Here is a 27,859-nt window from a genome sequence, read left to right on the forward strand (position 1 = left end):
ATAATGCCTCAATCATTGTCTAATTTGATCCTGAAACAACCTTTTTGTATTAGTTTGCTAGTGCTGTTGTAACAAAGTACTGAAAACCAGGTGGCTTAGGAATGGAAATGTATTGTCTCACAGCTCTAGAGGCTGGAGGCCAGGATGGACATGTCTGCAGGATTTGTTACCTGTGAGAGCAGTGAAAGAGAATCCATTGCATCTCTCTCCTAGCTTCTAGAGTGTTGCTGGCAACCTTTGGTGTTCCTTCAGTTGTAGATCTCTACTTTCATCTTTACATGGTGTTGTGTGTGTGTGTGTGTGTGTGTGTTCATCTGTGTCCAAATTTCCCCTTTTTATAAGGACACCAGCCATATTGGATTAGGAATTAACCACTACCCTACTCTAGTATGACCTTAACTAATTACATCTGCAATTGTGTCCGGTATTTATTCCTTCTGGTGGGTTCATGGTCTTGCTGACTTCAAGAATGAAGCCGCTGACCTCGCGGTGAGTGTTACAGCTCTTAAAGGTGGCACGTCCGGAGTTGTTTGTTCCGGAGTTGTTTGTTCCTCCTGGTGGGTTCGTGGTCTCTCTGACTTCAGGAATGAAGCTGTGGACCTTCACGGCAAGTGTTACAGCTCATAAAGGTAGTGCAAACCCAAAGAGGGAGCAACAGTTAGATTTACTGTGAAGAGCGAAAGAACAAAGCTTCCACAGCATGCAAGGGGACCTGAGGAGTTTGCCACTGCTGGCTGGGGTGCCCAGCTTTTATTCCCTTATTTGGCCCCACCCACATCCTGCTGATTGGTCCATTTTACAGAGTGCTGATCCGTGTGTTTACAATCCTTTAGCTAAATACAGAGCGCTGATCGGTGCATTTTCACAGAGTGCTGATTGGTGCATTTACAATCCTTTAGACAGAAAAGTTCTCCAAGTCCCCACTCCACCCAGGAAGTCCAGCTGGCTTCACCTCTCACAATGACCCTATTAGTAAGTAAAGGCACACTCTGAGGTACTTGGGGTTAGGATTTCAACATGTGAATTTTGGGGGGGACACATGCAACCTTTATAATAGGTAAAGCAGGAATTACTCTATTTCCCATTTTACAAAAAAAGAAAATGAGCCTCAGAGAGATGAAGTATTTTACCCAAAGTAAACGAAAACCCTAGGCCACACACAAGTCGGCTGCCTGTGTCAGTAGTCAAAGACAGCAGATGGTTCCTCTCGCTATGACTTTGTCTAGCTGTTCTCACTCTCTTGGACCAGTAAGAACTGAGGCTACACTGAGTTGTGGAAAAAGAGGAGCAGTGGCCAAATGTGGTCTCCCCTTGGAATCAATTTAGCAGATGCCCTATTATTTAAAGCTTCGCTTGCTGCCTTGTGGCTGCACCTTATGAGGGTTTGGCCTGCAGGGGAACTGTTGTTTCTGTCTGGTGGGCCCATTCCTGAGCCATAGGAGGCTGGGTACAATGAGCCTATTCAGGGCAGAAAGTGCAAAGCCCCGCGTTTCATTTTTCTCTCTATAGCATCGTTCTTTGCCTCCCTGTGCCTTTCTTTTGTCCTGCCTACTGAGTAACATCAGCGTGGGTGTTGGGAGCGTGTGAATTGGCAGCTGTGTGAGAGGGCGGCTGAGGACGTCTGACCGATGATGTATGCGCCAGGACAGGCAGCAACGGGCGAGCTTCCCAGGAACCACTTTGACCTGTGCCTTCTGCTCTGCCTGAGTCACTCTCACGAGCTAAAGCAGGTGACCCCTCATGGAGTGCTTGTTCCCCTTGGCAAGGAAAAGGGACACGCCCCATCGGTGAGCTCCTACCCTTGGTGCACTTGGAGGGAGTTGAGTACAGATTTAAGAGACAAATTCTAATCTGTGCTCTGCCACTTGCCAACTGTGTGACTTTAGGGAAGATGCTTAATCTCCCTGTGTCACTTCCCCATCTATAAAATGGAGACAATAAAATTTGTTCTCCTCCTAAGGTTACTAAATGGATAATTGATATAAGTTATACATGCTGCTTGGTTGGAACAACATGTCTGTCATATAATTCTAGCACTTAGTACATGTAAGCAATACTTCCTTATTTGTTTATTTAGTTTCCCAGGTGTCATTTGTTAATCTGTTCATTAAAAATTGGTGAGGATCCACCAGTTAGAATGGTGATAATTAAAAAGTCAGGAAACAACAGATGCAGGCGAGGCTGTGGAGAAATACGAACGCTTTTACACTGTTGGTGGGAGTGTAAATTAGTTCAACCATTGTGGAAGACAGTGTGGTGATTCCTCAAGGATCTAGAACCAGAAGTACCATTTGACCCAGCAATCTCATTACTGGGCATATACTCAAAGGATTATAAATCATTCTACTATAGAGATACATGCACACATGTGGTTATTGCAGCACTATTTACAATAGCAAAGACTTGGAACCAACCCAAATGTCCATCAATGATAGACTGGATAAAGAAAATGTGGCACATATACACCATAGAATACTATGCAGCCATAAAAAAGAATGAGTTCATGTCCTTTGCAGGAACATGGATGAAGCTGGAAACCATCATTCTCAGCAAACTAACACAGGAACAGAAAACCAAACACCGCATGTTCTCACTCATAAATGGGAGTTGAATAATGAGAACACATGGATACAGGGAGGGGAACATCACACACTGAGGCCTGTCAGGAGGGTTGGGGGCAAGGGGAGGGAGAACATTAGGACAAATAATGCATGCAGGTCTTAAAACCTAGATGACGGGTTGATAGGTGCAGCAAACCACCATGACACATGTGTACCTATGTAACGAACCTGCACGTTCTGCACATGTATCCCAGAACTTAAGGTAAAATAAAATAAAAAATAATTGGTGAGGATTATATCAAAACACAGTGGTTGTGTTTAGATGATGGGATTACAGGTGATTTATTTGTCTCATTTTTGCTTGTTTATATTTTCTAAACTTTCCGTAGTAAATATGTTTTTGTTTTTGTTTTTTTAATAAGAGAAAACAGACTCCCACTGAGGACTTACGGAGTGCAGTAGATGAGGTGTGAGTGGGTACAAAGTGAAGAAGATGTGACCATTGTCGTTAATGGAGTTTAAAGTCTACGGAAGGAGATAAGACAGGGAGACAAATGACACAAGAGAGTGGACAGTGATGCTCAGGGTAGGCTGGGAACAGGACCAGTCCTTCTCAAGTGGCACCTGGCATTAAAGAAGTGTTTTCATCATTCTTGCCCCAACAGTCTCCATATATGGTCTTCCCTGATCTGGAAATAGGACAGTAAATGGCACAGTCAGAGGCAAGTGTCACTCTTTTCATTGATTCCAGAGCCCCAGGGGGATGGAGATGGAATTGCTGAAATTCCTTTCTAAGGTACCCATTTCTAGGAAGAAGCTTATGTGGAAGAAAAAGTTGAGATGCTTTATGTAACTCATCTTATCCACAACAAATTTGTACCCCAGTTGAAAAGCAGCACATCAAGAGGAATGGAGAAGTAATTTTCTGTTTCTCTCTCTCTTCCCATAGCATAATTAGCATCATCATTATTCTGGCTGGAGCAATTGCACTCATCATTGGCTTTGGTATTTCAGGTATGTGATTTCTTGCATTACTATAATCTATTCACCCCTCACCATTAAATTCCTAATCACTCAGTGTGTTAGCATGGAAAGAGCCCAGAGCTTGGACCCAGAAAACCTCAGAGTATAGCATTCATTCTTCTTCTTGTGCTCTCTCTACATTAGCCATTTAAGTCTTTGACTTCAGTGTCCTCATTTTTTATTATTTATTTATTTATTTTGAGACAGGGTCTGGCTCTGTTGCCCAGGTTGGAGTGCAGTGGCATGATCTCAGCTTACTGCAACCTCCACCTCCTGGGTTCAAGCCATCCTCTCACCTCAGCCTCCCAAGTAGCTAGGACTACAGGCATGTGCACCACCATGCCAGGCTAATTTTTTCATTTTTAGTAGAGATGAGGTTTCACCATGTTGCTCAGGCTGGTCTCAAACTCCTGAGCTCAAGCAATCCACCTGCCTCGGCCTCCCAAAGTGCTGGGATTACAGGCCTGAACCACCGTGCCCAGGCAAGTTTCCTCATTTTTGAGTGGGGAGATACTGTCAACATCACCAGTTAGTTGAGATAATCAAATGAGATGTTTATCAGTAGTCTATCTATCAGTCAGTGCTGAAGATGTCATTCTGGGATCATAGGTAATGTGCTGCCTCTGAGCCATTCTGTCAGTGGTTGGCCTGGGTAGATGGTTTCTTTGTAACGAAGCTTCAGCTGAAGTGTTAAAGAATATCAAGTCTTTGTACACAGGGGTCTTAGATAAAGAGACAACTGGTCATGACTACTGTACCATGTAGGAAACAGATACCACTGTAGCAAAGATGGTTAGTTTCTGAACGTAGCTAGTCAATGTCAGTTGCAGAAGAGTCTTCACTTTCCTCTTCTGCACAGGCCACTCCTCTGAAGCATCTTTTATGGATGCTGCTTTAATTTTGACACTGAATGAGTTAAGGCTGGCAGCTTTCTTCTCTGAGGCAAATTGTCTGCTCTTTTTTTCGTAAACCACCTGACTCAGTCCAACACATTCATTTTAACTCAGTCTGTGACCAAAGCTCCGTAACTTTATTTTCTATATTCCAGTGGCATTTCTGCCATGCTTCTCCAGTGTAGACATGCTGCCACTCAATACTGTCACAAAGTCGAAGCTAAGAAAACTTGCTAGAGTTGTGTTTGCTAGAAAAGACATTCATCCCTTCCCCACTTTCTTTGTCATCAATCATATATATTTTAGGCCAGTTGTGGTGGTTCACGCCTATAATCCCAGCACTATGGGAGGCTGAGGTGGGAATACTGCTTAAGGCCAGAGTTCAAGACCAGCCTGGGCAACAAAAAGAGACCCTGTCTCTACATTAAAAATAAAAAAAAAAATAACATGTATATTTTATCTTTCATTCATTTTTTTCTATTGGGGTATTTGTCTTTCTCTTTTTGATTTGTAGGTAACTCCTTGCATATCATAGATGCAAACTAGTTACAGGTATCACCAAATCTCTTCTACTCTACACTTTGCTTTTTTACTCTCTTGATGATGTTTACTCTCTTAATGATGAGCAAAAGTTCTTAATTTTAATTTTTATTGATCCTTTTCTTTATACTTGGAGCTTTTTGTAACCCGTTTAAGAAATCTTTGCCTATTCCAAGGTCACGAAGATGTTCTTCTAGATTATCTCGTAGAAGCTTTATTGTTTTGTCTTTCACATTTATACATTTATATCTGCAAACCATCTCAAGTTAATTTTATATGCAGTACAAGAGAGGGGTCAAGATTCGTTTTTTCCTTATGGTATCCAATAAACCCAGCACCGTTACTGAACACACTGTCCTTCCCCCACTTCCCTTCAGTACCATCATGGTTATAAATCACGTATCCAAATGTGTGGGGATCTGTTTCTGAATTCACTAGCCTGTTTCATTCTAATATTGATTTTCTATGTTAATTTATTTCTTTTCCTGTTCATAATCTTGGTTGTTTTCTCTCAACCAAGTTTCTGAATTCACTAGCCTATTTCATTCTAATATTGATTTCCTATGTTTCTATTTCTGATCTGTTTCTGAATTCACTAGCCTGTTTCATTCTAATATTGATTTCCTATGTTAATTTATGTCTTTTACTGTTCATAATCTCGGTTTTTTTGTCTCTCTTTGTTTCTTTCTATTCTTCTCTCCTTCTCTTTTTCTTTCTTCTGCTCTCTCTTTCTCTCTCTCTCATATACTAAAATAGATTTATAAGGTGTTGTTAGCTTTATAATAGTTTTGAAAGAACCAGCTTTTAGCTTATTTATATTTTCTCTGATCTGTATTCCTATTTTACTAATTTTGGCTTTTATCTTTATTAATATTCCTCTTCCTGCTTTATTTGGCCATCTTTCAATTCTTTTTCCAATGTCTCAAAATAAAGCAGCTCGCAAGGCGTGTGAGTGCTTAAAAAAGCAGCTCACAAGGAGTATGTCCAAAAGGCCAATAAATAGCTTTTAGTAGATACTGCCATTCAGGTTTCCAAAGTAATGAGCCAATCTACTCTTCACCAGCAATGCATGAGAGATCGAGCTCTCCACACCCTCACCAATACTGGGTGTTGTGGAATTTTGTGGTTTTAATTTCTGTTTCCTGGTGACAGAGACTGAGTACATTTTCATATGCAAAACATAATGTGGAACAACAGAAGAGCACAAAAGAGTAAGTTCTGTATGATTCTATGCATATGAAGTTCAAAAACAGGCAAATGGATCTCTGCTGGTCAAAGGTAGAATAATGGTTCTTATTACCTTTGGGGACAAGTAAGCAGGTAGCAGCGAGGAGGGGCATGAGGGCACTGCTGGGAGGGCAGTAAGGTTCTCTTTCTTGTTGTGATAATGGTTACATGGAATAAAGTTATAATCATTCTTCAAGCTGTACAGTTATGATGTGTGGATTTTTATGTTTGTATACTTCAATACAGACATACAAAAACATTTGTAAATGTATATATATAAACATAAAATGTGTATAATGTCATGTATGTATATATACATTTTATGTTTTAATGTCATGTCTGTATATATACATTTTATGTTTATATACATATACATTCTTTTTTTTTTGAGACAGAGTCTTGCTCTGTTGCTCAGGCTGGAGTACAGTGGCATAATCTTGGCTCACTGCAGCCTCTGCCTCCCAGCTTCAGGTGATTCTTCTGCCTCAGTCTCCTGAGTAGCTGGGATTACAGATGCGCACCACCACACCTGGCAAATTTTTTGTACTTTTAGTAGAGATGGGATTTTGCCATGTTAGCCAGGCTGGTCTCGAACTCCTGACCTCAAGTGATCCTCCCACCTCGGCCTCCCACAGTGCTGGGATTACAGGTGTGAGCCACTGCTCTCTGATTTACATATATAGTCTTTATAAGGAAATAAAATATAGACCGATAAACCAAATATTTTGGAATAACTTTTAAAGATAGTAATGCTAAAGTACATTTTGGTACCTTCCTCACTAAGGCTTAATTCTTTTTTTCTTTTTCTTTTTTCTTTTTTTTTTTTTTGAGACAGAGTAGCTGGGATTACAGGCACACACCACCACACCTGGCTAATTTTTTGTATTTTTAGTAGAGACAGGGTTTCACCATGTTTAGCCAGGATGGTCTAGATCTCCTGACCTTGTGATCCGCCTGCCTTGGCCTTCCAAAGTGCTGGGATTACAGGTGTGAGCCACCGTGCCAGGCCACTAAGGCTTAACTGTTCATTATAATTTACCCTATTCCTGATCTTATACATCACCTTCAATTAAAACCCTAGTATTTATTTGTCACTCTAAATCTTGATGACTAAACTTTCTTGGACCTAAGGCTCACTGGCTTTGCATCAGAACTCTTAGAGAGTTGTTTATCTTTTGGTTGTTAGTGGTGTTGACTACCCTAGCAAGAATTTTCACAATATCATAACTTCCCTGTGTTAGTCAGCAGGTTTGCTACTTATGTCTTTTCTTGTTGCATAGCAACAGCCACCTCAAGAACTGAACTCAGTTCCTTTAATGCACAGGGTGCTCCATAAGTGCGTTTTGAATGGACAGTTGGATGGATGCATGGAGGTGTGAATAGATGGAAGTAATAGTCTACTCAATCCAGTAATGTACCATCAAAAATTTAAAACTCTACTACTGCCAATAAAAAGGTGTTCTGCCTCCTTCCCATTTCACAGGGTGACAGCTGGTTATTTGGATAAAATGGGCAGTTTGTTAGTTTAATACTGTTTAGTTGGATTTTTTCAGTTGCCTCTATTAAAAGGACTATAACCTTTATCAGAGATCATATTATCACACTTTAAATGAATTCAATAAAATATTAGCTGGTTTAATATATAAGACATTGAAATTAAGCAAATAGCATTAAGCAGATGATGATATGTATTAGGCTGTTCTTGCACTGCTATAAAGAAATTCCTGAGACTGGGTAATTTATAAAGAAAAGAAGTTTAACTGGCTCACGATTCTGCAGGCTTTACAGGAAGTATGGTGCTGGCATCTGCCCGGCTTCTGGTGAAGCCTCAGGGAGCTTTCAGTCATGATGGACGGCGAGGGGAAACAGACATGTCATATGTCGAAAGCAGGAGCAAGAGGGAGAGAGAGTGGTGGGGAGGTGCCACATAAGTTTAAACGACCAGATCTCATGTGAACTCAGGGCCTGAGAGCTCACTTATCACCAAGGGGATGGCCCAAGCCATTTATAAGGGATCTGCCCCCATGACCCACGCACTTCCCACCAGGCCCCTCCTCCAACATTGGGGATTATATTTCAACGTGAGATTTGGGTGAAGACAAATATCTAAACTTTATCATGATGATAATATCATTTGAATCCTTTCTTCATGCACTTCGCTGTACTAAATAACTTTGCATGCATGATTTGCCTTACTACACACAACAAATAGGAGGTAGGTGTTATTACTATGATGAGATGAGAAATATGTGGAAGGACGCACAACAGTCAGCAAGTGAGCATGGCTGTATTTCAAGCCTTGGGAATTTGTTTCCCGAACCTACACTCCTACCCATTACCCCATACCAATGACAACGTTCACACAGAGTTGTAGTGGAGAAGGGTGTTTTATGGTTTGCCTTGCAGGCACGATTCCTGAGACCACAGCTTTTGAAAATGTAAAACTTTTCCCCAATACAGAAAGAAATTCTATTTCTTTGTAACTCTCCTCATGCTGTATATGCCACCTTCTCATAGCCATCCTGCTCCTTACAAATTCTAAATAAAAACCCCATAAAACATAAAATGCATTTGCGGTGGACCATTTGAAAGAGAGGTTGAGGGGTTCCAATCAGGCCCTGGTTAAAGGACAGCCCTTGTGGCTAAGCCTCCGAGAAGGAAGAAGACGTGATGGAAAGGCCCCTAACCATACCCAGCCCAGTCCCTGTGCTATCACGCACTCTCTGACTTTGAACGGCTCTGTATAATGGAAGAATCTCAGAATCAGAGCCATTCCAATCTCAGGGCTCACACTAACTGTATATCCTTTGGGATACAACTTAAACGTTTCCTCATTGGTAAAATAGGTAGGGTCATTGTGAGAATTAAAGGAGCGTTCACTCACACACCTGTGTGTGATAAACAGCTGCCATTGTTATTTATATTGATGCCATCAATGCTTTTAGTAAAAATTTGCTATTATTAACGCATTCATATAGCACCTCCTAGGAACTGCACAATTTCCTGGTCAACCAGGAAAGGCTTCCTTTGAAACCACAGGATGCTGCCTCCTGATAATTGTTACAAGCAAAACCTGAAACTGTAACATGTGTCCTGTATCGCCCCCCGCAACCCCCACCCCGCTGCCAGAACTGGGAAGCTGTTGAAAGACCAAAGAATGACTTAGACAAGTCCAGTTTGGTGAGTAAATGAGTTTATTAGCACTTACATACAGGGCACTTCTGGGTGGCAGCAAGACAGCCCTAGAGATCTGTGCCATCGCCCATGTCTAAGCTGCTTTTAAGCTGGTTTTCTGGCTCTTTGCCTGCTGTGTGTTTGCAATGAGACTGTTTCTCTTGGTGTGTTCTCAGATACTCCCTGGGATGTTTAGGTTCTCAGGGACATCTGCTCCTCAGCTGGGCACCAAGGCCTTGGCTCACCACCCAGCTGTTGGGGTTCAAGCAGCAGACATACACCTTTAAATAACCTGGTGAGTGACCCATCACACTACAATAATGCTCCAGCTTCAGACACTGATAAACCAACTAGGTGTATGCCGATGACACCAAAATGGAAACATTGCACAGTTTATTTAGCAAATATTTGATCTGTCCAAAAAAAACTTCGAGTCATCTGAGAAAATAAACAGCTATGGGCCTTTCTTACACTTATTTTGTGGTTTTTAATTGTTTTGATTTTTAAGTGAAGTAGGGATATCTTCTTATTGGATTGGCACTCTACATGTCTCAATCTGGCCCTGGGTATCAGCAAAATATGGTAGAAAGGGCATAGGTTCAGGGCCAGACCAGGTTGTGTTTGACCCTGACTCTACTAACAGCTAGATCCAAGGCATTCGGCAAGCCATTTAACCTCATGGAGTCTCTATCCTCATCCATAAATGGGTATAATGGTCATTCTTACTCTCTCGCAGCTTAGAATGAGTCACTGTAAGCAAACATTTAGTGAAATGATGTTTTCCTTACCTCCTGGGGCTCTCATCTGCAATCTTTCCAAATGATTGTAGTTAGTTATCAATATCAATACTGATTTAAGGTTTAGCATGTGGCAATTCAGGTACTATATTTAGCACTTTACCTGCATTGTATCATTAAGTCCTTTCAGGAACCCTCTAAGGGAGCATCCCCATTTTACAGATTTGAAAAAATGATGAAATAAAGGGTTAGAAAACTTGACCAAGGTCACATATCCAATAAGTGGCAGAGCTGGGACTTCAACCCAGGCAGCCTGTACCTGTGCCATGTTCTCAAACACCATGTTCTGCTGCTTTCCTACATTCTTCCCGTATCTGGCCTGGCCCAGTGTCCTTTTAAATTTCTTCTCACAGAAGGAACTGTTCTCCCAACCCCACCATCTTCTTTGGCAGGAGTGACACTCACAGGTTTGACCCCAAGGTTAAACTTTGCATTTCGACCTTGTAAGCCATGTACTGTGGTGCCCATCTGGACAGCTGAGTTTTAGCAGATGCTGATGACCATCTGCTGAAGACATCTAGCATGCTCGCTATGCTACTGGAATGTACGAACTTGTCTTTCTGAGTCATTTCAAAGGACAGCTCATTTTCCAGGTTTTATCCAGTGCTGTAGGCTGCCCCAGCATCATAGTTTCTGTAAAGAATCCTTGCCTTGTGTTACCTATACCCCCACTTCAAGATATTCCTGCTCCTACAACGGAGCGCTGATTGAATAGTACTCCCTCCGTGTGAACTCAGAGCTGCTCAGGTTTCGTCTTGCCCCTGCTTTAACAGCCCCACTTTCCTCATGCAGACAGGAGCTGTGGTAGTAATTAGCCCTCACAAGCTGGATAATTAATTTTCAGTAAGTGGCTCAGTCTTCCAATTTTAAAGGGGTTTAATGAAATCTTAGAGGTAAATGAAATGCTTAAAATCTGTGTCCATTTAATAGAATTCTCTATCAATAGGTACCTGCCTCTAGCCCATCTCCATGGGGCCCTTTTGTCCTTTGACTCAACAAGTCACACAAGAATCTCTGGTGGAGTGAGTCTCTGTCTCCAAAAAATAAAAAAAAAGAATCTCTGGTGGTCAATAGGCCTGGAGAGTCATACGAGGCCAAACGGCATAATCCTCCTTGAGCCTATGTTTGTTTGCAAGTCTGAATAGTTTCTTTTCTTGTGAGAAGTAATATTTACATGTGGTTGCTTGCAAATTAAATTTTATCACTTTTAACAATCATTTATTCACTTAACAAACAAGTATTTTATTGACTGCTTTCTGGGTGCAAAGCAATGGCCAGGTCCCTGTGGTTTTTTTAAGTTCTCACTGGCTCTTATTTCTCTTCTTTATTTGACATTGGGGTGGAGGTTTTTTTAAGTTCTCACTGGCTCTTATTTCTCTTCTTTATTTGACATTGGGGTGGAGGGGATTTAATCAACATTACACTCATTCCATCTGCCACATCATTAATGCAACCTTAAATGACTAGAACCTGCAGCAGGTCCCTGGGGCATTCCACAGCTGCCTACTTTTAATGATTAACTTCTCTGGGAGATATTTCAATGGATTCCCTACCTGTGAGCTCAAGGCCAACATATTAAAATTAATTCAGTAATACAATTACTGAACTAAGGTATGTTGTTACCATTTCATTCTCTCCATTAGCTGTGCTAATCATGTATTTTTTCTAAGAAGTAATTTTTCAATTCAACTTTAATGGCACTTTATCAACAACCATCAAATTTACCCTTGCTCTAACATAGTTGTATTTGATTCATGATTTTATTGTGAACCTCTCAGTATTTTTATTGCCTTCCTTTTCATTGGATCACATATCCCCAAAATTTAGATGTGGTAATCCTGCCAAACATCCCTTACTCCTACAATAATTTTAGCCTATCTCAAACAATGCTTTGATTTCTACTGATTTCCATTTATTTATTCATTTATTCATAAACTCAGCAAACATTATTTTTCTCTGCAGAAACATAGCTCTAGGCACTACGGGACTTACAGATAGGATTAAGACAGTTTCTGCTCTTGAAAAGCTCACAAACTAGTTCCAGAGATAGACTAGAGACCAGGTAGAGGGAGACAGCTGCTATAATAAAGGCCAAAAAAAAAAAAGTTACAGGAAAGTAAAGAGAGAATCTACTAATTTTTCCTTTGGTGAATTAAAAGAAGGTTTCATGGGAGGGCTGCCATCTGAACAGACTTTGAATATAAGTAGAATTTGCATAACTGGTGATAAAGAAGTGTGAGCTATGAATTAATAGGTATAAGATGAACAGGGGTGTGAAGGTGCATAGTGCCATTGTATAACCCATGCTAGCCTGGAATGCCTTGGATATCATTCTTTAAGTAACAATACTTGAAAAGCAAACTGAATCTTTAAATCAATGTTCAAGAAAATACCAATGCAAGGAATGGAGGTGTGTTGTGTTCTTATTACACAGCAAAAACTTCATTTTGTCCTCTTTCATAATTCCTCTCCCAGATCTCCCACAGGAATGGCCATGCATGGCAGCTGCTTCCAAAGTCTCTCTTCTCACACTCTCAAGCCTCCAAAACATCCTTCCAAACCAGGCTATGTACTTGTTTTTGTCTCCTCTTCCTCCTTTTCTAGCTATAATTTTTCTTCCATCAGTAGCCTTCTGTTCTTTCTGCTGCAAATCCATCTAGATTAGCTTCTCCAGTTCTCTTCCTCATTCATTACCCTCATTTACTTTGTAGAGGTCTAGGAGTCAATGAGATAATTCCAACTCCTAATAGGCTAGAAGAGGAGAAGAGCCAAGGATATCCTTATGTTGATAATGTTTACCTTTCACATTAAAACAACAACAACAACAACAACAAACACATCTGCTTTGTGTTTTTTATTTAAGGCAGAAAATCAACAAATAATTTGATACAGATAGACAGAATGGACTATGAAAGGATGTAGTTGGAGATAAGGCTGCAAAGACAGCAATAAGGCCTAATATGTATGGAGCATTTACTATGTTTGGCTTTGAAGTCCAGGCTGGAAAATCTCAAATCCATTCCACAGCTCTTAGGAACCATTAAAGATGAGTGATTAGGAAAGAGACATGTTCAAATTGTACTGTAAGAAGGCCTACCTGTAGGATTAATGCATGTAAAATGGATTGGATGGAGGCAAAGATGAAAGGTAGAAATACCAATAAAGAAGCTGAAAAGTCCAGTTAAGAAGTGCTCAGGACCCGTTATGTTGGGCTTTTTTGGCTGTAAGAAAGAGAGACTTGTGCAGGCCCCTTTAATATCAGGTGTTGTTTAAAGGATGTGCAGAAATTAGGACAGGAACTAGACCTGAACACCCCAGGATCCAAGACAGCTCTGGGGATTGAAGACTCTTTCCATTTTTCTCTCCCACGCTCTCTCCCCCATACTTCTTTGTGTCTCCTCCACTCTCCTCTTGGGCTCCAAGGCCATCTGCCCTTAGTTTCATATCCAAGCCACAGAAAGAGCCTCTCAAGAAGATTCAGCTAATTAAATCACCCCAATAGGTGTCCTCAGTCAGCAGCCCCCCGTGTACAATGAATAGCTGATTGATCCTTCCTTGACTGGGTAGGTTGTAGGCTGGCCATGTGAGGAAGAAGCAGTTGGATACAGCTGGCACATAATTAATATTTCTACTGGTGGTATGTCTGGAGAGGAGAGGGTGGCTTTCATTTTAAACCAAAAATCAACGGAATTAAATACAGTTCTTCATTATGCTATAGCTAGCACTGTAAACTTGATCAAATCACTTATTTTCTCAATGCCTTAGTTTCTTCATCATTCAAATAGAAATAAAAGTTACAGCACTTTAGAGTTCAGCATTCTTCAGAATGACTAGCCACATTTAGTTAACATGAGATTTCACTTCTCTGCCACTTCTGGTTAACTGAGAAAAACAATACCTTATATGTGTAATTACAGTTTGCAAATCAGGTTAATATCCATTTGATTTGATCCTCACAAAAAACGTTTAAAGTAGGTGATATAGTTTGGCTCTGTGTCCCCACCCAAATCTCATCTTAAATTATACTCCCATAATTCCCCAGTGTTGTGGGAGGGACCTGGTGGGAGATAATTTGAATCATGGGGGTGGTTACCCCCATACTGTTCTCATGGTAGTAAATAAGTCTCACAAGATCTTATGGTTTTATCAGGGGTTTCCGCTTTTGCATCTTTCTCATTTTCTCTTGCCACTGCCATGTAAGAAGTGCCTTTCACCTCCCGCCATGACTCTGAGGCCTCCCCAGCCATGTGAAACTGTTAAGTTCAATTAAACCTCTTTTTCTTCCAAGTCTTGGGTATTTCTTTATCAGCAGCGTGAAAATGGACTAATACAGTAAATTGGTACCAGTAGAGTGGGGCACTGCTGAAAAGATACCCAAAAATATGGAAGCAACTTTGGAACTGGGTAACAGGCAGAGGTTGAAACAGTTTGGAGAGCTCAGAACAAGACAGGAAAATGTGGGAAATTTTGGAACTTCCTAGAGACTTGTTGAATGGCTTTGACCAAAAGCCTGATAGTGATATGGACAATAAGGTCCAGACTGAAGTGGTCTCAGATGGAGATGAGGAACCTGTTGAGAACTGGAGCAAAGGTGACTCTTGTTATGTTTTGCCCCTGACCTTGAGATTTGTGGAACTTTGAACTTGAGAGAGATGATTTGGGGTATCTGGTGGAAGAAATTTCTAAGCAGCAAAGCATTCAAGAGGTAACTTGGGTGCTGTTAAAGGTATTCAGTTTTATAAGGGAAGCAGAGCCTAAAAGTTTGGAAAATTTGTAGCCTGACAATGTGAAAGAAAAGAAAAACCCATTTTCTGAGGGGAAATTCAAGCTGGCTGCAGAAATTTGCGTAAGTAATGAGGAGCTGAATGTTAATCCCCAAGACAATGGGGAAAATGTCTCCAGCGTATGTCAGAGGTCTTCATGGCTGCCCCTCCCATCACAGGCCTGGGGGCCTAGGAGAAAATAGTTTTGTGGGCCGGGCCCAGGGTCCCCCTGCTGTGTGCAGCCTAGGGACTTGGTTCCCTGTATCCCAGCTGCTCCAGCTGTGCCCAAAAGGGTCTTGGGCCATGGCTTCAGAGGGTGCAAACCCCAAGTCTTGGCAGCTTCTATGTGGTGTTGAGCTTGTGAGTGCACAGAAGTCAGGAATTGGGGTTTGGAAACCTCCACCTAGATTTCAGAAGATGTCTGGAAATGCCTGGATGCCCAGGCAGAAGATTGCTGCAGGAGTGGGGCTCTCATGGAGAACTTCTGCTAGGGCAGTGCAGAAGGAAAATATGGGGTCGGAGCCCCAACACAAAGTCCCCCCTGGGACACCACTTAGTGGACCTGTGAGAAGAGAGCCACCGTCCTCCAGAACACAGAATGGTAGATCCACTGACAGCTTGCACTGTTCTTCTGGAAAAGCAACAGACACTCAATGCCAGCCTATGAAAGCAGCTGGGAGGGAGGCTGCACCCTGCAAAGCCACACGGGTGGAGCTGCCCTAGACCATGGGAACCCACCTCTTGCATCAGCATGACCTGGATGTGAGACCTGGAGTCAAAGGAGATCATTTTGGACCTTTAAAATTTTGGACTTGCATAGGTCCTGTAACTACTTTGTTTTGGCCAATTTCTCCCATTTGGAATGACTGTATTTACCCAATACCTGTATCTCCATTGTATCTAGGAAGTAACTAGCTTGATTTTGATTTTACAGGATTATAGGTGAAAGGGACTTGCCTTGCCTCAGATGTGACTTTGGACTGTGGACTTTTGAGTTAATGCTGAAATGAGTTAAGACTTTGGGGGACAGTTGGGAAGGCATGATTGGTTTTGAAATGTGAGAACATGAGATTTGGAGGGGCCAGGGATGGAATGATATGGTTTGGCTGTGTCCCCACCCAAATCTCATCTTGAATTATTCCCATGTGTTCTCATAATTCCCATGTGTTGTGGGAGGGACCCAGGGGGAGATAATTTGAATCATGGGGGCAGTTTCCCTATACTGTTCTTGTGGTAGTGAGTAAGTCTAATGCGATCTTATGGTTTTATCAGGGGTTTCCGCTTTTGCATCTTTCTCATTTTTCTCTTGCCACCACCATGTAACAAGCGCCTTTTGCCTCCCTCCATGATTCTGAGGCCTCCCCAGCCATGTGGAACTGTAAGTCCAATTAAACCTCTTTCTTCCCAGTCTCAGGTGTGTCTTTATCAGCAGCATGAAAATGGACTAATATAGTAGGTAAGACAGACATTGTTACCTCCAATTTTCTAAGATCCAAGGAGGTTACATGACTTATTGAAGGTTACATGGCTATTGAGTGACAAAGCCAAGACTTGAATTTTCATCTTCAAACCCCAAATCCAATGTGTTCTCAAGGTTTGGGTTACTTGGTCTTACATAAGCCGTTATATATGACAGATCTGCTATATATATATATATATCAAAATGATTGTCTTCCTGCTCTTTCTCTTCTTGTCTTCTTATTGCCTCTCATGTTCTTCTATATTTTTAATTTATCACAGAAGTCTCTGTCTGGCTTTCAGCAATGAAGGGTTTGGTTGTAGAAGTTCCAAGGCTTCCCTTAGCATTGATCTTTGCTTCCTGAACTGCAGGGAGACACTCCATCACAGTCACTACTGTCGCCTCAGCTGGGAACATTGGGGAGGATGGAATCCTGAGCTGCACTTTTGAACCTGACATCAAACTTTCTGATATCGTGATACAATGGCTGAAGGAAGGTGTTTTAGGCTTGGTCCATGAGTTCAAAGAAGGCAAAGATGAGCTGTCGGAGCAGGATGAAATGTTCAGAGGCCGGACAGCAGTGTTTGCTGATCAAGTGATAGTCGGCAATGCCTCTTTGCGGCTGAAAAACGTGCAACTCACAGATGCTGGCACCTACAAATGTTATATCATCACTTCTAAAGGCAAGGGGAATGCTAACCTTGAGTATAAAACTGGAGGTGAGTTACTTTTGGAGAGAGATTTTTTAAAGCACCAGAAGTATTTGAGGCTAAAGATTATGAGTTGCTTATGAAATATCATGTTGTGACCAATATCAGACAATGACGCTCCCAATTCTGCTAACAGCTATTTTTGCCATTTTATGGCCAAGACCCACACCAACCCCAAAAGTAGCCAACTATAAGAGAGGCCTTAAAAATCTTTTGTTCTGGGTTCTTGCTGCTTCAGAATTTCCAGGTGTGTTCTCTATTCAACAAAATAAATGTAGTCTCTTTTGTGGTAGCCCCTGGTACAGCTAATAAGAGCAGCCTAGCCTGGGACATTTCCATGCTAAGTAGATCCAAGCCCAATCCTGAAATCAGTATCTTCAGAGACTCATGACAGTGGGTGCATTTTAGAAGTTCAAAGGGAACTAACCAAAACGAAAACAACATTGTCCTATAAACTCATTAATTCCCCTTCCCCTGCAACAATGAAATCCACCCTTTGTTGCCAACCCAATTTAACATATGTTTTCTGAATTTATATACAAGGGACTCAGGTACTGTGAGGAGTACAAAGATGATTAAACAGATTCCCCCTCCCCTTGCAGAGCTCATAGTATAGATCTCACAGAGTTAGGGGTAAGGACAGAGATAATAAAAGTCTGTAAATGATAATAATTAGTAAAGTGTATCAAATGCTTTAAGAGAAATATAAATGGAGTGATTGAGAGGAAGAGAGAGATCCCGCTCAAATGCATAGGAGGGAAGGGATAGGAAAGCCCCCTGGAGAAGCTGGCATTTGAGGGGAGCCTTGAAGGGTGGGCAGAAACCGGACCTTTCCAGCCTGAACTAGTATGCACAGGTCTTTCTTGCACACCTCATAACATGTATATGCAATGATTCGAAGCTGAGATCTAGAATCAGACCTGTGTAAGTACAGTGGTCGGGGCAAAGCAATCTCTCTGAGCCTCAGTTTCTTCATCTTAAAATGGGGTCATGTCAAAGGGATACTGGAGCCAACTGAAAGAGCTTCCAATGGCAAAGCTGGAACAATTTAAGCAACAAAATAAATAACATAGTATTGAATTATTACTCAAAGGTATAGAATAAATACATATGACTTCATACTTATTTAAATAAATGAGGGATATGAAACAAATTCCCCTTACAGATGAATTCCAAATAATTTATTTAGATCTCTTCCCTCCAAAAAGTGGAGCTTGAAACCCTCCCTACCCCACTCAGGGTATATTGGACCTAGTGAAGTCCAGCTTCCGAAGAAATCTGGAAAACACTGCTTTAGCCAGGTGATCCAGGTTAACATCATTAATAAGTCATGTTAACAGCATGTACCTTCTGATATAATGTGATGAGAAGGGCACTTTACCTCCTGTGCTCTTCCTCTCTAAAACCTGTAACCTCAGTCTAATCAGGAGAAAACATCAGATGAATTCCAACAGAGGGGCAACCTACAAATTACCTAACCAGTACTCCTCAGAACTGTCAAGGTCATGGAATATACAGAAAACTGGGAAAACATGACAGACTAGAAGAAACTCAGGCAACATGATGACTAAAAGCATGATGGTGTTCTGGATGGAATCCTGGAACAGAAAAAGAACATTATTGGAAAAACTGTGGAAATACAAATCAAATCTGGAATTTAGTTGATAGTAATGTACCGTTGACGGTTTCTCCGTTTTTTCTGTTTTTTCTTTTCTTTTTTTTTTTTTTTTTTTTTTGAGATGGAGTTTCACTCTTGTCGCCCAGGCTGGAGTACAACGGCACGATCTCAGCTCACAGCAACCTGCGCCTCCCCGGTTCAAGTGATTCTCCTGCCTCAGCCTCCCAAGTAGCTGGGATTACAGGCATGCACCTCCACAGTCGGCTAATTTTGTATTTTTAGTAGAGACTGGGTTTCTTCATGTTGGTCAGGCTGGTCTCAAACTCCCGACCTCAGGTGATCTGCCCACCTCAGCCTCCCAAAGTGCTGGGATTACAGGCATGAGCCACCGCGCCTGGCCTCCAGTTTCTCAGTTTTGACTAATGCACATTGGTTAAGATGTTGACATTAGAGGAAACTGGGTGAGGCCTGTGCCAGAACTCTATACCTTCTATGCAACTTTTCTGTACATGTGAAATTATTTCAAAATTAAAAGTTGATTTTTTTTTTTTTAATGGGGATGATAGTATTCACAGGAGTGTTGTGAGGATCAAATGAAATAAGGTCTGGAATACAGTACTGGCACAGAATATACCCTCAATGAATGGTGGTTCATTGTCATGTAAACGTAGTTTCCCACATCATCGCCCAAGAGCGTGTTCCCGGCCTGCTCCGAGCATGAGTCTTGTCTCCCCTGCTAGAGAACAGACTCCTTAAGGGTTAGGCAAGGGCTTTCCTTTTACTGCTTACTCAGCACCAGCTCAGTCCCAGGTAAAGGAAGACGCCAAGTAAATAAATAAATTATATTTTACCCCAATAAAAAGTCCAGGCTTAAACATTTTTCACAACTGTCTATCTGCCTGGATATGGGGGGAAGCTAAGTCTTAATTTCAAAATGCAGTTAACTCCCCTGTGAGGAGAATTACCTTGGAGGAAAACAAATGTCTGTTTCTATCTCTGGATACCAGAGCTGGACAATCTCTACCCAAGCAAACTCCAAATCCCTGTGATGACAAAGCTTGTGGATGGAATTTCTGTGGGTGTTAGATGAATGCTGTTTGTTTCTTCTTTCTCCTTCTCCCTACCCACCCTAACTTTATCCTCCAGGGAGAAAAATACATAAAATCCAGAAGCTTCACAGATCCCTAGGAAAATGCCTAATTTCCCTAAGGGATAAGTTTTTTTATGACCACTGAAGTTCCTCTTACTTGGAGAAAATTATCTATTGTAACAATAATATACCTAGAATTTAGGTCCTTGGGGTTTGTGATTGGCCAAAGGGTTGTGATGTATAGCAATGCTATGAGCAAATAATTATTTGCACCTATAATACAATGGGCTATACACAGATGGACCTCTGAGGAAGTACTGAGTAGCTTCAATGATAAAAAAAAAAACAAAACAAAAAAAAACTGCATTTTTAAGACCTAGCACTTCAAAGCCTATATTGTCTTATGTGTCTGACTTTGGCATCTGCCCTTTTTGACTTTTGACCCCGCAGCCTTTAGCATGCCGGAAGTGAATGTGGACTATAATGCCAGCTCAGAGACCTTGCGGTGTGAGGCTCCCCGATGGTTCCCCCAGCCCACAGTGGTCTGGGCATCCCAAGTTGACCAGGGAGCCAACTTCTCGGAAGTCTCCAATACCAGCTTTGAGCTGAACTCTGAGAATGTGACCATGAAGGTTGTGTCTGTGCTATACAATGTTACGATCAACAACACATACTCCTGTATGATTGAAAATGACATTGCCAAAGCAACAGGGGATATCAAAGTGACAGGTGGGTTCCTCTATGTTTTTGTACAGATTTACTAGGGAAAGAGTAAAATCTAAATTAAAATTTAATTTCATTAATAGATACATACCAAGGCACAAAAATCTCTAGAGTCCTCTTCACTTAGAATTTGATCACTCAATTCCAGTTGAGATTGTATTACATAAGAGAAAGCCCAACACAAAACAATATGTATGGCATATAGGTCAAAGATGGCAATTAGGTTTCATCTTGTATGCTTTCTCATTGACTGGTTGTCTGGAGAACAGTGTTTAGGATTCTGAGGCTCTGTGTAACTCAGTAGGACTACCTCGCTACAGCAGTGGGGAAGTGATAATTAATTACATGACATCTTTGATATGTTCAGCTGGACTTCAAGCCCTCCAAAACTTAGGCTAGAAACCAAGGTTTGGTTCCACCCTGCCTTTGAGAAGGCTGTGAATCTGAAGACTAAAAGTCTGGAGTCTGACTTAGTTTTATTCATCCCTCATGGGACTGACTCATGATCCCACTAATATTGGCTCAAGATTAATCCGAAACCCCTAGATGGAACTGGTCTCCCAGCACCCTAGCTGAGAACTGGCTGAGAAGCCCCAGCACCCTAGTCTCCCTGCAGTGCTTTAGTGCATACAAAACCTTAGGTTGAGCTAGTATCAAGAAAATGCATAGACTGAATTCTGACTTTTAAGACTATCCTTCCTGGGGCTAAATTGGATTCAAACTGTAGTGAAAGGAGTATGTCAGGAGGCTGCCATTTAAATCAAGCCTAGCACTGGGCACAAAATACCTTACACATTATAAGTACCCTATAAATGTTTGCTGAATCTAACTGAATAAATCATATTCTTATGATTTTTTAATTTGAAATTATACATACGAACCCAAAATTATCTACAACTCTGATATATCAATTTAAAAAATAAATTACACACACACACACACACACAAAAGTAAACTATGGAATGGGAGAAAATATTTGTAAATTGTTTATCTAAATAAGGGGTTTCAATCCAGAATATATTAAGAACTCCTACAACTCAACAACAACAAAAATCAAATAACCTCATTTTAAAATGGGCAAAGTACTTGAAGAGACATTATTATATTCATCCCAAGATGATATAAAAATAGCTAAAAAGCAAATAAAAAGATGCTCAACATCACTAATCATTGGAGAAATGCAAGTCAAAACCACAATGAGATATTACCTAATGCCCATTAGGGTGGCTACTCTAAAAACAAAACAAAATAAGGCAAAAACAGAAAATAACATGTTGGTGAGGATGCAGAAAAATTGGAACCCTCATGCACTGTTGGTGGGACTGTAAAATGGTGCAACTTCTATAAAAAATAGTATAAAGTGTCATCAAAACAGTAAAAAAAAAGAACTACTGAGAGATGAAGCCAGCCTGACTTCGTGGGTGGAGTGGGGACTTGGAGAACTTTTCTGTCTAGCTAGAGGATTGCAAATGCACCAATCAGCACTCTGTGTCTAGCTAAAGGATTGTAAATGCACCAATCAGCACTCTGTAAAAATGAACCAATCAGCACTCTGTAAAATGGACCAATGAGTGCTCTGTAAAATGGACCAATCAGCAGGACATGGGTGGGGCCAAACAAGACAATAAAAGCTGGCCACCCAACCAGCAGCCGCAACCTGGTGGGGTTGGCTTCCAGGGTATGGCAGGTTTGTTCTTTTGCTGTTGACAATAAATCTTGCTGCTGCTCACTCTTTGGGTCCCCACTAGCTTTAAGAGCTGTAACACTCACTGCGAAGGTCTGCAGTTTCATTCCTGAAGTGAGCAAGACCATGAATCCACTGGGAGGAACAAACAACTCCAGATGTGCCATATCTGAACATCTGAAGGAACAAACTCTGGACACACCATCTTTAAGAACTGTAACACTAAGGCCGGGCGCGGTGGCTCACACTTGAAATCCCAGCACTTTGGGAGGCTGAGGCGGGCGGCTCACGAGGTCAGGAGATTGAGACCATCCTGGCTAACATGGTGAAACCCCCTCTCAACTTTAAAAAAAAAAAAATACAAAAAATTAGCGGGATGTGATGGCAGGCACCTGTAATCCCAGCTACTCGGGAGGCTGAGGCACGAGAATGGTGTGAATCTAGAGGCGGAGCTTGTGGTGAGCCAAGATTGCGCCACTGCACTCCAGCCTGGGCAACAGAGCAAGCCTCTGCCTCAAAATAAAAACAACAAAAAACTGTAACACTCACCGCGAGGGTCTGCGGCTTTATTCTTGAAGTCGGCGAGACCAAGAACCCACCAGAAGGAACCAATTCCGGGGACACTATCATATGATCTAACAGTCCTGCTTCTGGGTATGCCTCCAAAAGAATTCAGAGTCTGAATGAGGTATTTGCACACCCATGGTCACAGTAGCACTATTCACAAAAGTCAAGAGATAAAATCAACCCAAAATGTCCATTAGTAGATGACTAGATAAACAAAATATGGTATATACATACAATAAAATACCATTCAGCCTCAAAAAGGAAGGAAAGCCTATTATATGCTACGACATGAATTAACTTTCAGGACATTATGTATATAAAATAAGCCAGTTACAAAAAGACAAATACTATATGATTTAAACAAAGCATCTAAAGCAGTCAAATTCACAGAAACTAGAATGGTTAGCAGAGGGCAGGTTGGAGGAGTTGAAGGAGAAAGGTTTTTGTTTAATGAGTATAGAGTTTCAGATTTGCAAAATGAGAAAGTTCTAATGATTTGTTTTATAACAATGTGGATATACTTAACAGTTCTGAACTGTACACTTAAAAATGGTTAAGATGGTAAATTTTGTTGTGTTTTTACTGCAATTTTTTAAAAGTATCTAATTAAAAAATTATATGTGAGAGCGAGAGCTCTTGCACCATCTTGAGGAACAAATGGGCAACTATCCTGGTTAGGATTATTAGTTGCCTGTAACAGAAAACCAATATAAATAAATCTAGGCTGAAAGGGAAATGTAGGAAGTGTACTAGAATGTTGTGGAACCAAAGACAGGAAGTTCAGTTGACTTCAGGATCAACTGGAACCAGGAACTTAAATCCCATTGAGATTCTTCGTCTCTCATTTCTACTTAATTCTCTCTTTACTCTCTTGTTTTAGTCCATATGGCAAGACGTGATTGCCAAGCATTCCTATATTAAAAAATCTCTTACTCAAGAGGGTGGTGCGACTGAACCTTAATTCATCAGTCTCATTCTACATTCCCAAGAAGGACTTTGACTCAACTTGGGTCAGCTGCCCATAACTAGGCCAATGAGGCAGTATCTGATGAAAGGCCTTCCCAGAAGAGAAGGAGGGACTGAAGTATTGGTCATTTAAAACAATGGGTGCCGACAACAGTATCTCAGTCCAGTTCCCAGTAAAAAGCTCCAAGCTGTGTAAATAATGTCTTCTAGTAGCAAGGGCCATAACTGAACAAGACATAGACATTGAGCACACCTTTTATTCAATTAACAGATCTGTCTTCTTTACATATTTGTTGGATACATCAAAACAAGTGTTCGAAGTGTCAGGCTAAGAAGAAATACAACTTTTGGTAGCTCAAAATTAAGAAAATAGCAGAATTTCTTACCGTTATACACAAAGTAGGTGCTCCATATATGTTTTTAAACAAGTAGGGCCATGGGATTTACATCCTGTGTTCTCTGCCTATACTGCTAATTTAGGCCATTCATTTAACAAATATCTGTTGTGTGCCAAGTATGTTCAGAGTACTTTTTTAAGCCCCCTGAGATACTGAAATGAATAGCGTAAGTATCGAAAGAGAAGTTAATCACAGTGTAGATTTAGTACCTATGGGAAAGAGTTGTTAATTATGACTGAAGTGGATCCATAGATAAGGCAGAGTTCAGGCTGGGTTTTGAAGAAGAAAAAAAAATGGTTTGGATAAAATGGGAAGACATGAAGTCAGGAGCTTACACTAATGGTCTGGGGGAGAAAATATGAGAGTATTAACTGGGGCAGGGGCAATGGGAAAGAAAAGGGGGAAGAATCAAAAGTTGCATAAACAAAATAATGTACAGTCCTTGGTGATGCAAATGTGAAAGTCAAGAGAAATCACAAGTCAAAATGGGTTTGATATTTCTACCCAGGATACTTAGAAGGTTGGTGATGCTACCGAAAAAAAAAAAAAAAACCACCCCAAAACATAGGAGCAATATGTGTGGAGAGTAGATAAGGGTTTTAGAGATGTTGAGTTTTAAATGCCCATAGTGTACCCAGGTAGAGATGCCCAGTGCTTAGCACAATACCCAGCATGTGATAGGTTTTGTGGAGAACACTACACCCTTACTCCATATATTTCCTTTGATGAGAAGGGATCCCCACCAGTGTAATCTCTTTAGCCTCTCTCTTCCTCCCTCTTTCACTCTTCCCCAGAGAACAAGGAATTGATTTATCTGATTGATGAGTATATTAGGAGCAGCTGGACATAAGTAGCTCAGCTCCTTCTTTTTCTCTTTGTTTTTGCTAACTCTCAGGAAGCCTATGTACATTCTGCTGTGCTCCTGCAGGCCGTCAGTTGTTCAGGGGTAGAATCTGCTCCTGCAGGAGACTTGCACCAGTCTGGTTCTGTCTGACAGTGGGGAATCTAGGCTGTAGCCCACTTGCCTACCTACAAAGCCTCATTCTCTATTAACAGATTTTCAGCACTAAAGGTGATATTTTGATCTTCCATTTGCCTTATTTTTTTGTCCTTCTCTTTAATTGGTTCAGAGCTAGGCTGGGGAAGAGGCTGTTATTTATTGGACTCCTTTGAATCCCAGTAGTAGGTACTCAGAAATATTTACTGAATAATTATGTTTTTAAATGACATATCTAGCAGCAACTGGAAATCTAGATGTGGAACTCAGGACAGAGTTCAAACTAAGGAGGTAGACTTGGAAATGACCAGCATGAAAGTGATATATATTAGGCTTGAGTGATGTTGGCTTTATTGTCTTTTTTACAACCAATACTTATGGAGTGCTTATTGTGGGCCAGACACTGTTCTAAGTGCTTTGCATGCATTAACTCATTAATCCTCATAAGAACCCTATGAAGTAGGTTATTAGTATTTTAGCCCTATTTATAGATGAAGAAACTGGAGCACATACATTGAGTAACTTGCCTAAAGTCACACAGCTGGTAAGTGACAGAGCTGAAATGAAATAAAAGAGATAGGATTGTTTAGGGAGGAAATCGAGCAAAAGAAGTATGATTTCATTTCTTTACATCTACCATTCTCTACTTCAGAATGAGAATAATACTTCCTAGACACTTTGTAGTGGTATGATGAAAGCTAATGTAATGACATGGATCCTGTAAAGATCACTGCCTGGAGGGAAAATGCGTTTCAAGCCAAGAACTGGCCATGGCTGTTTGTTTAGCCTATTCTTTATTTGGTAACCAATGACAATCTCTCTATTGGTATAGTTTTTGATTTGGCTGAGTGTTCACTGGAGTGGACCACAGAATCGAATTTTCTTTGAAGAAAGAGAAAGCTCTACTTTTAAGCCAGTTACGGAGAGGTGGGCAAAGGGGTAAAAAATTGCCTAAATTAGAAACAACTTGTTCTGTTTTTCAGGTACTTTTCTTTGCTAACCAGTCATGTGAAGAAGACATCCAGCTTCTCCTGTATGACCCTAAACTTTTTCTCTCACTTCACAGAATCTGAGATCAAAAGGCGGAGTCACCTACAGCTGCTAAACTCAAAGGCTTCTCTGTGTGTCTCTTCTTTCTTTGCCATCAGCTGGGCACTTCTGCCTCTCACCCCTTACCTGATGCTAAAATAATGTGCCTCGGCCACAAAAAAGCATGCAAAGTCATTGTTACAACAGGTGAGATTAATCACAAATAGTGTGGGAGATTGGTTCTGTGGGTGCTGGTGCTCCTAATGAGAGTCGGATAGCCTTCAGCATCAGCCACAGAAAGAAACATTTAATGACACCAGGGCTGTGACATTATTTCCACTAGTACTGGGAAAGGTAATCATTTGTTAGGTCAGCAAACAGCATAGACTTCATTGACAGACCCATAGGAAAAATAACATACAATTCAAGTATTTATGTAAATTCAAATAGCTTTTAAGTTACTCAGTCATCAATGAAGGCCAAATAACTTATTGAAGAGAAAGAGATATTTAGCCCTGACTAATTACCCTGGATTCCGTTGTTATTTATAAAGCATATCATCATTCACATAAAACCCCTCCCTGCCCCTCCAGCTGGCCCCTGTGGACAGTTGGCAGATGACTCACCAACTAGCCCTCCTGCTGAGATTTCCTTCTCGCTTCAGTCCTCTGGCTCCAATTATTGTTAGGATATTTCCTTTCGAATATTCTTCTGCATATGAAATGTGCATAAAGCTGAGATCATGAAGTTCCAGTCGATAATCCCATATTACTCAGTGGCATCCCCACCAAGCCTCCAGGTTTACAGCCTCAGAGCTATTTTTGTCTCCCCTCTGTCACTCATGTCAATTTCTTATCAACCCCTACCTATCACATTTTCCCCTGTGTTGCTTCTCAGATTGACCCTAATCCAGCCTTCATCATCTCACACCCAGACTGGTTTTGAAACACTGTACCTGCTCCTTCCTTTCCCTGTTTTAGCTGATAGGAAACACGGTGCCAGAATTGAAGTATTCTGAAACACGATTTCATCATTGCCTTCCTTTGCTCCAGAGCCTAAAGTGACTCTCTGGGCATAACTATATCAAAGTCAAAGTCACAGACGCATACCTACCCACCATTACCACCTACCACTACTGCTGCCTACCACTACCTGCTACCTACCATTACTTTCTGGTCTTGCTCCCTCCCTCACTGTCTTTTCCTGGAAATCTTCTCTACTCTATGGCAATTTATACCCACTACTTCCTTTATCCATTTTAGGAAAAGGCTTCCTAGCTTATATCCCACCTTCCCAAGGGTCTTTGTATTTTACATCCTCTTGGCATGCATGTATGATTTATATCTTACACTCTCCAGGGCACATGGATTCCTTGCCTACATTGCTAAGTCTTCAGAGGCAGGTAAAGATCTGTTAATCTGCTTCTTTTCATTCTTTCTCTTGTTCTCCAAGATTTCACTATAGTGCAGTGAACAAGAGAGATTCTTTGTAAGGAAACCCGCCAGTTTTCATCATTTCCAATCCTCCACGGTTGTCAGCAGAGATTTCCCTAAGGAAACTGTCCCTTGGGAATCTCACTAGTAGAGGGAAAAGAACTTTTTTCTTTCCTTGATTCCCCACAACACTGCAAATGAGTGTTT

At 41.1% G+C, this 27,859-nt stretch overlaps 1 protein-coding gene across 1 annotated transcript; it reads left to right on the forward strand.

Moving 5' to 3' along the window:
* Positions 1 to 1,631: 1,631 nt before the first annotated feature.
* Positions 1,632 to 26,381, forward strand: VTCN1 (V-set domain containing T cell activation inhibitor 1). Its single transcript, XM_054548844.1, has 5 exons — positions 1,632 to 1,804; positions 3,511 to 3,575; positions 16,809 to 17,156; positions 20,306 to 20,584; positions 26,257 to 26,381. The coding sequence occupies exons 1-5, from the start codon at positions 1,632 to 1,634 to the stop codon at positions 26,379 to 26,381; spliced, it is 990 nt and encodes a 329-aa protein (XP_054404819.1).
* The last annotated feature ends 1,478 nt before the right edge of the window (positions 26,382 to 27,859 follow it).

Source organism: Pongo abelii, chromosome 1 (genome assembly GCF_028885655.2).
Source record: "Pongo abelii isolate AG06213 chromosome 1, NHGRI_mPonAbe1-v2.0_pri, whole genome shotgun sequence".
Taxonomy (NCBI): Eukaryota; Metazoa; Chordata; class Mammalia; order Primates; family Hominidae; genus Pongo; species Pongo abelii.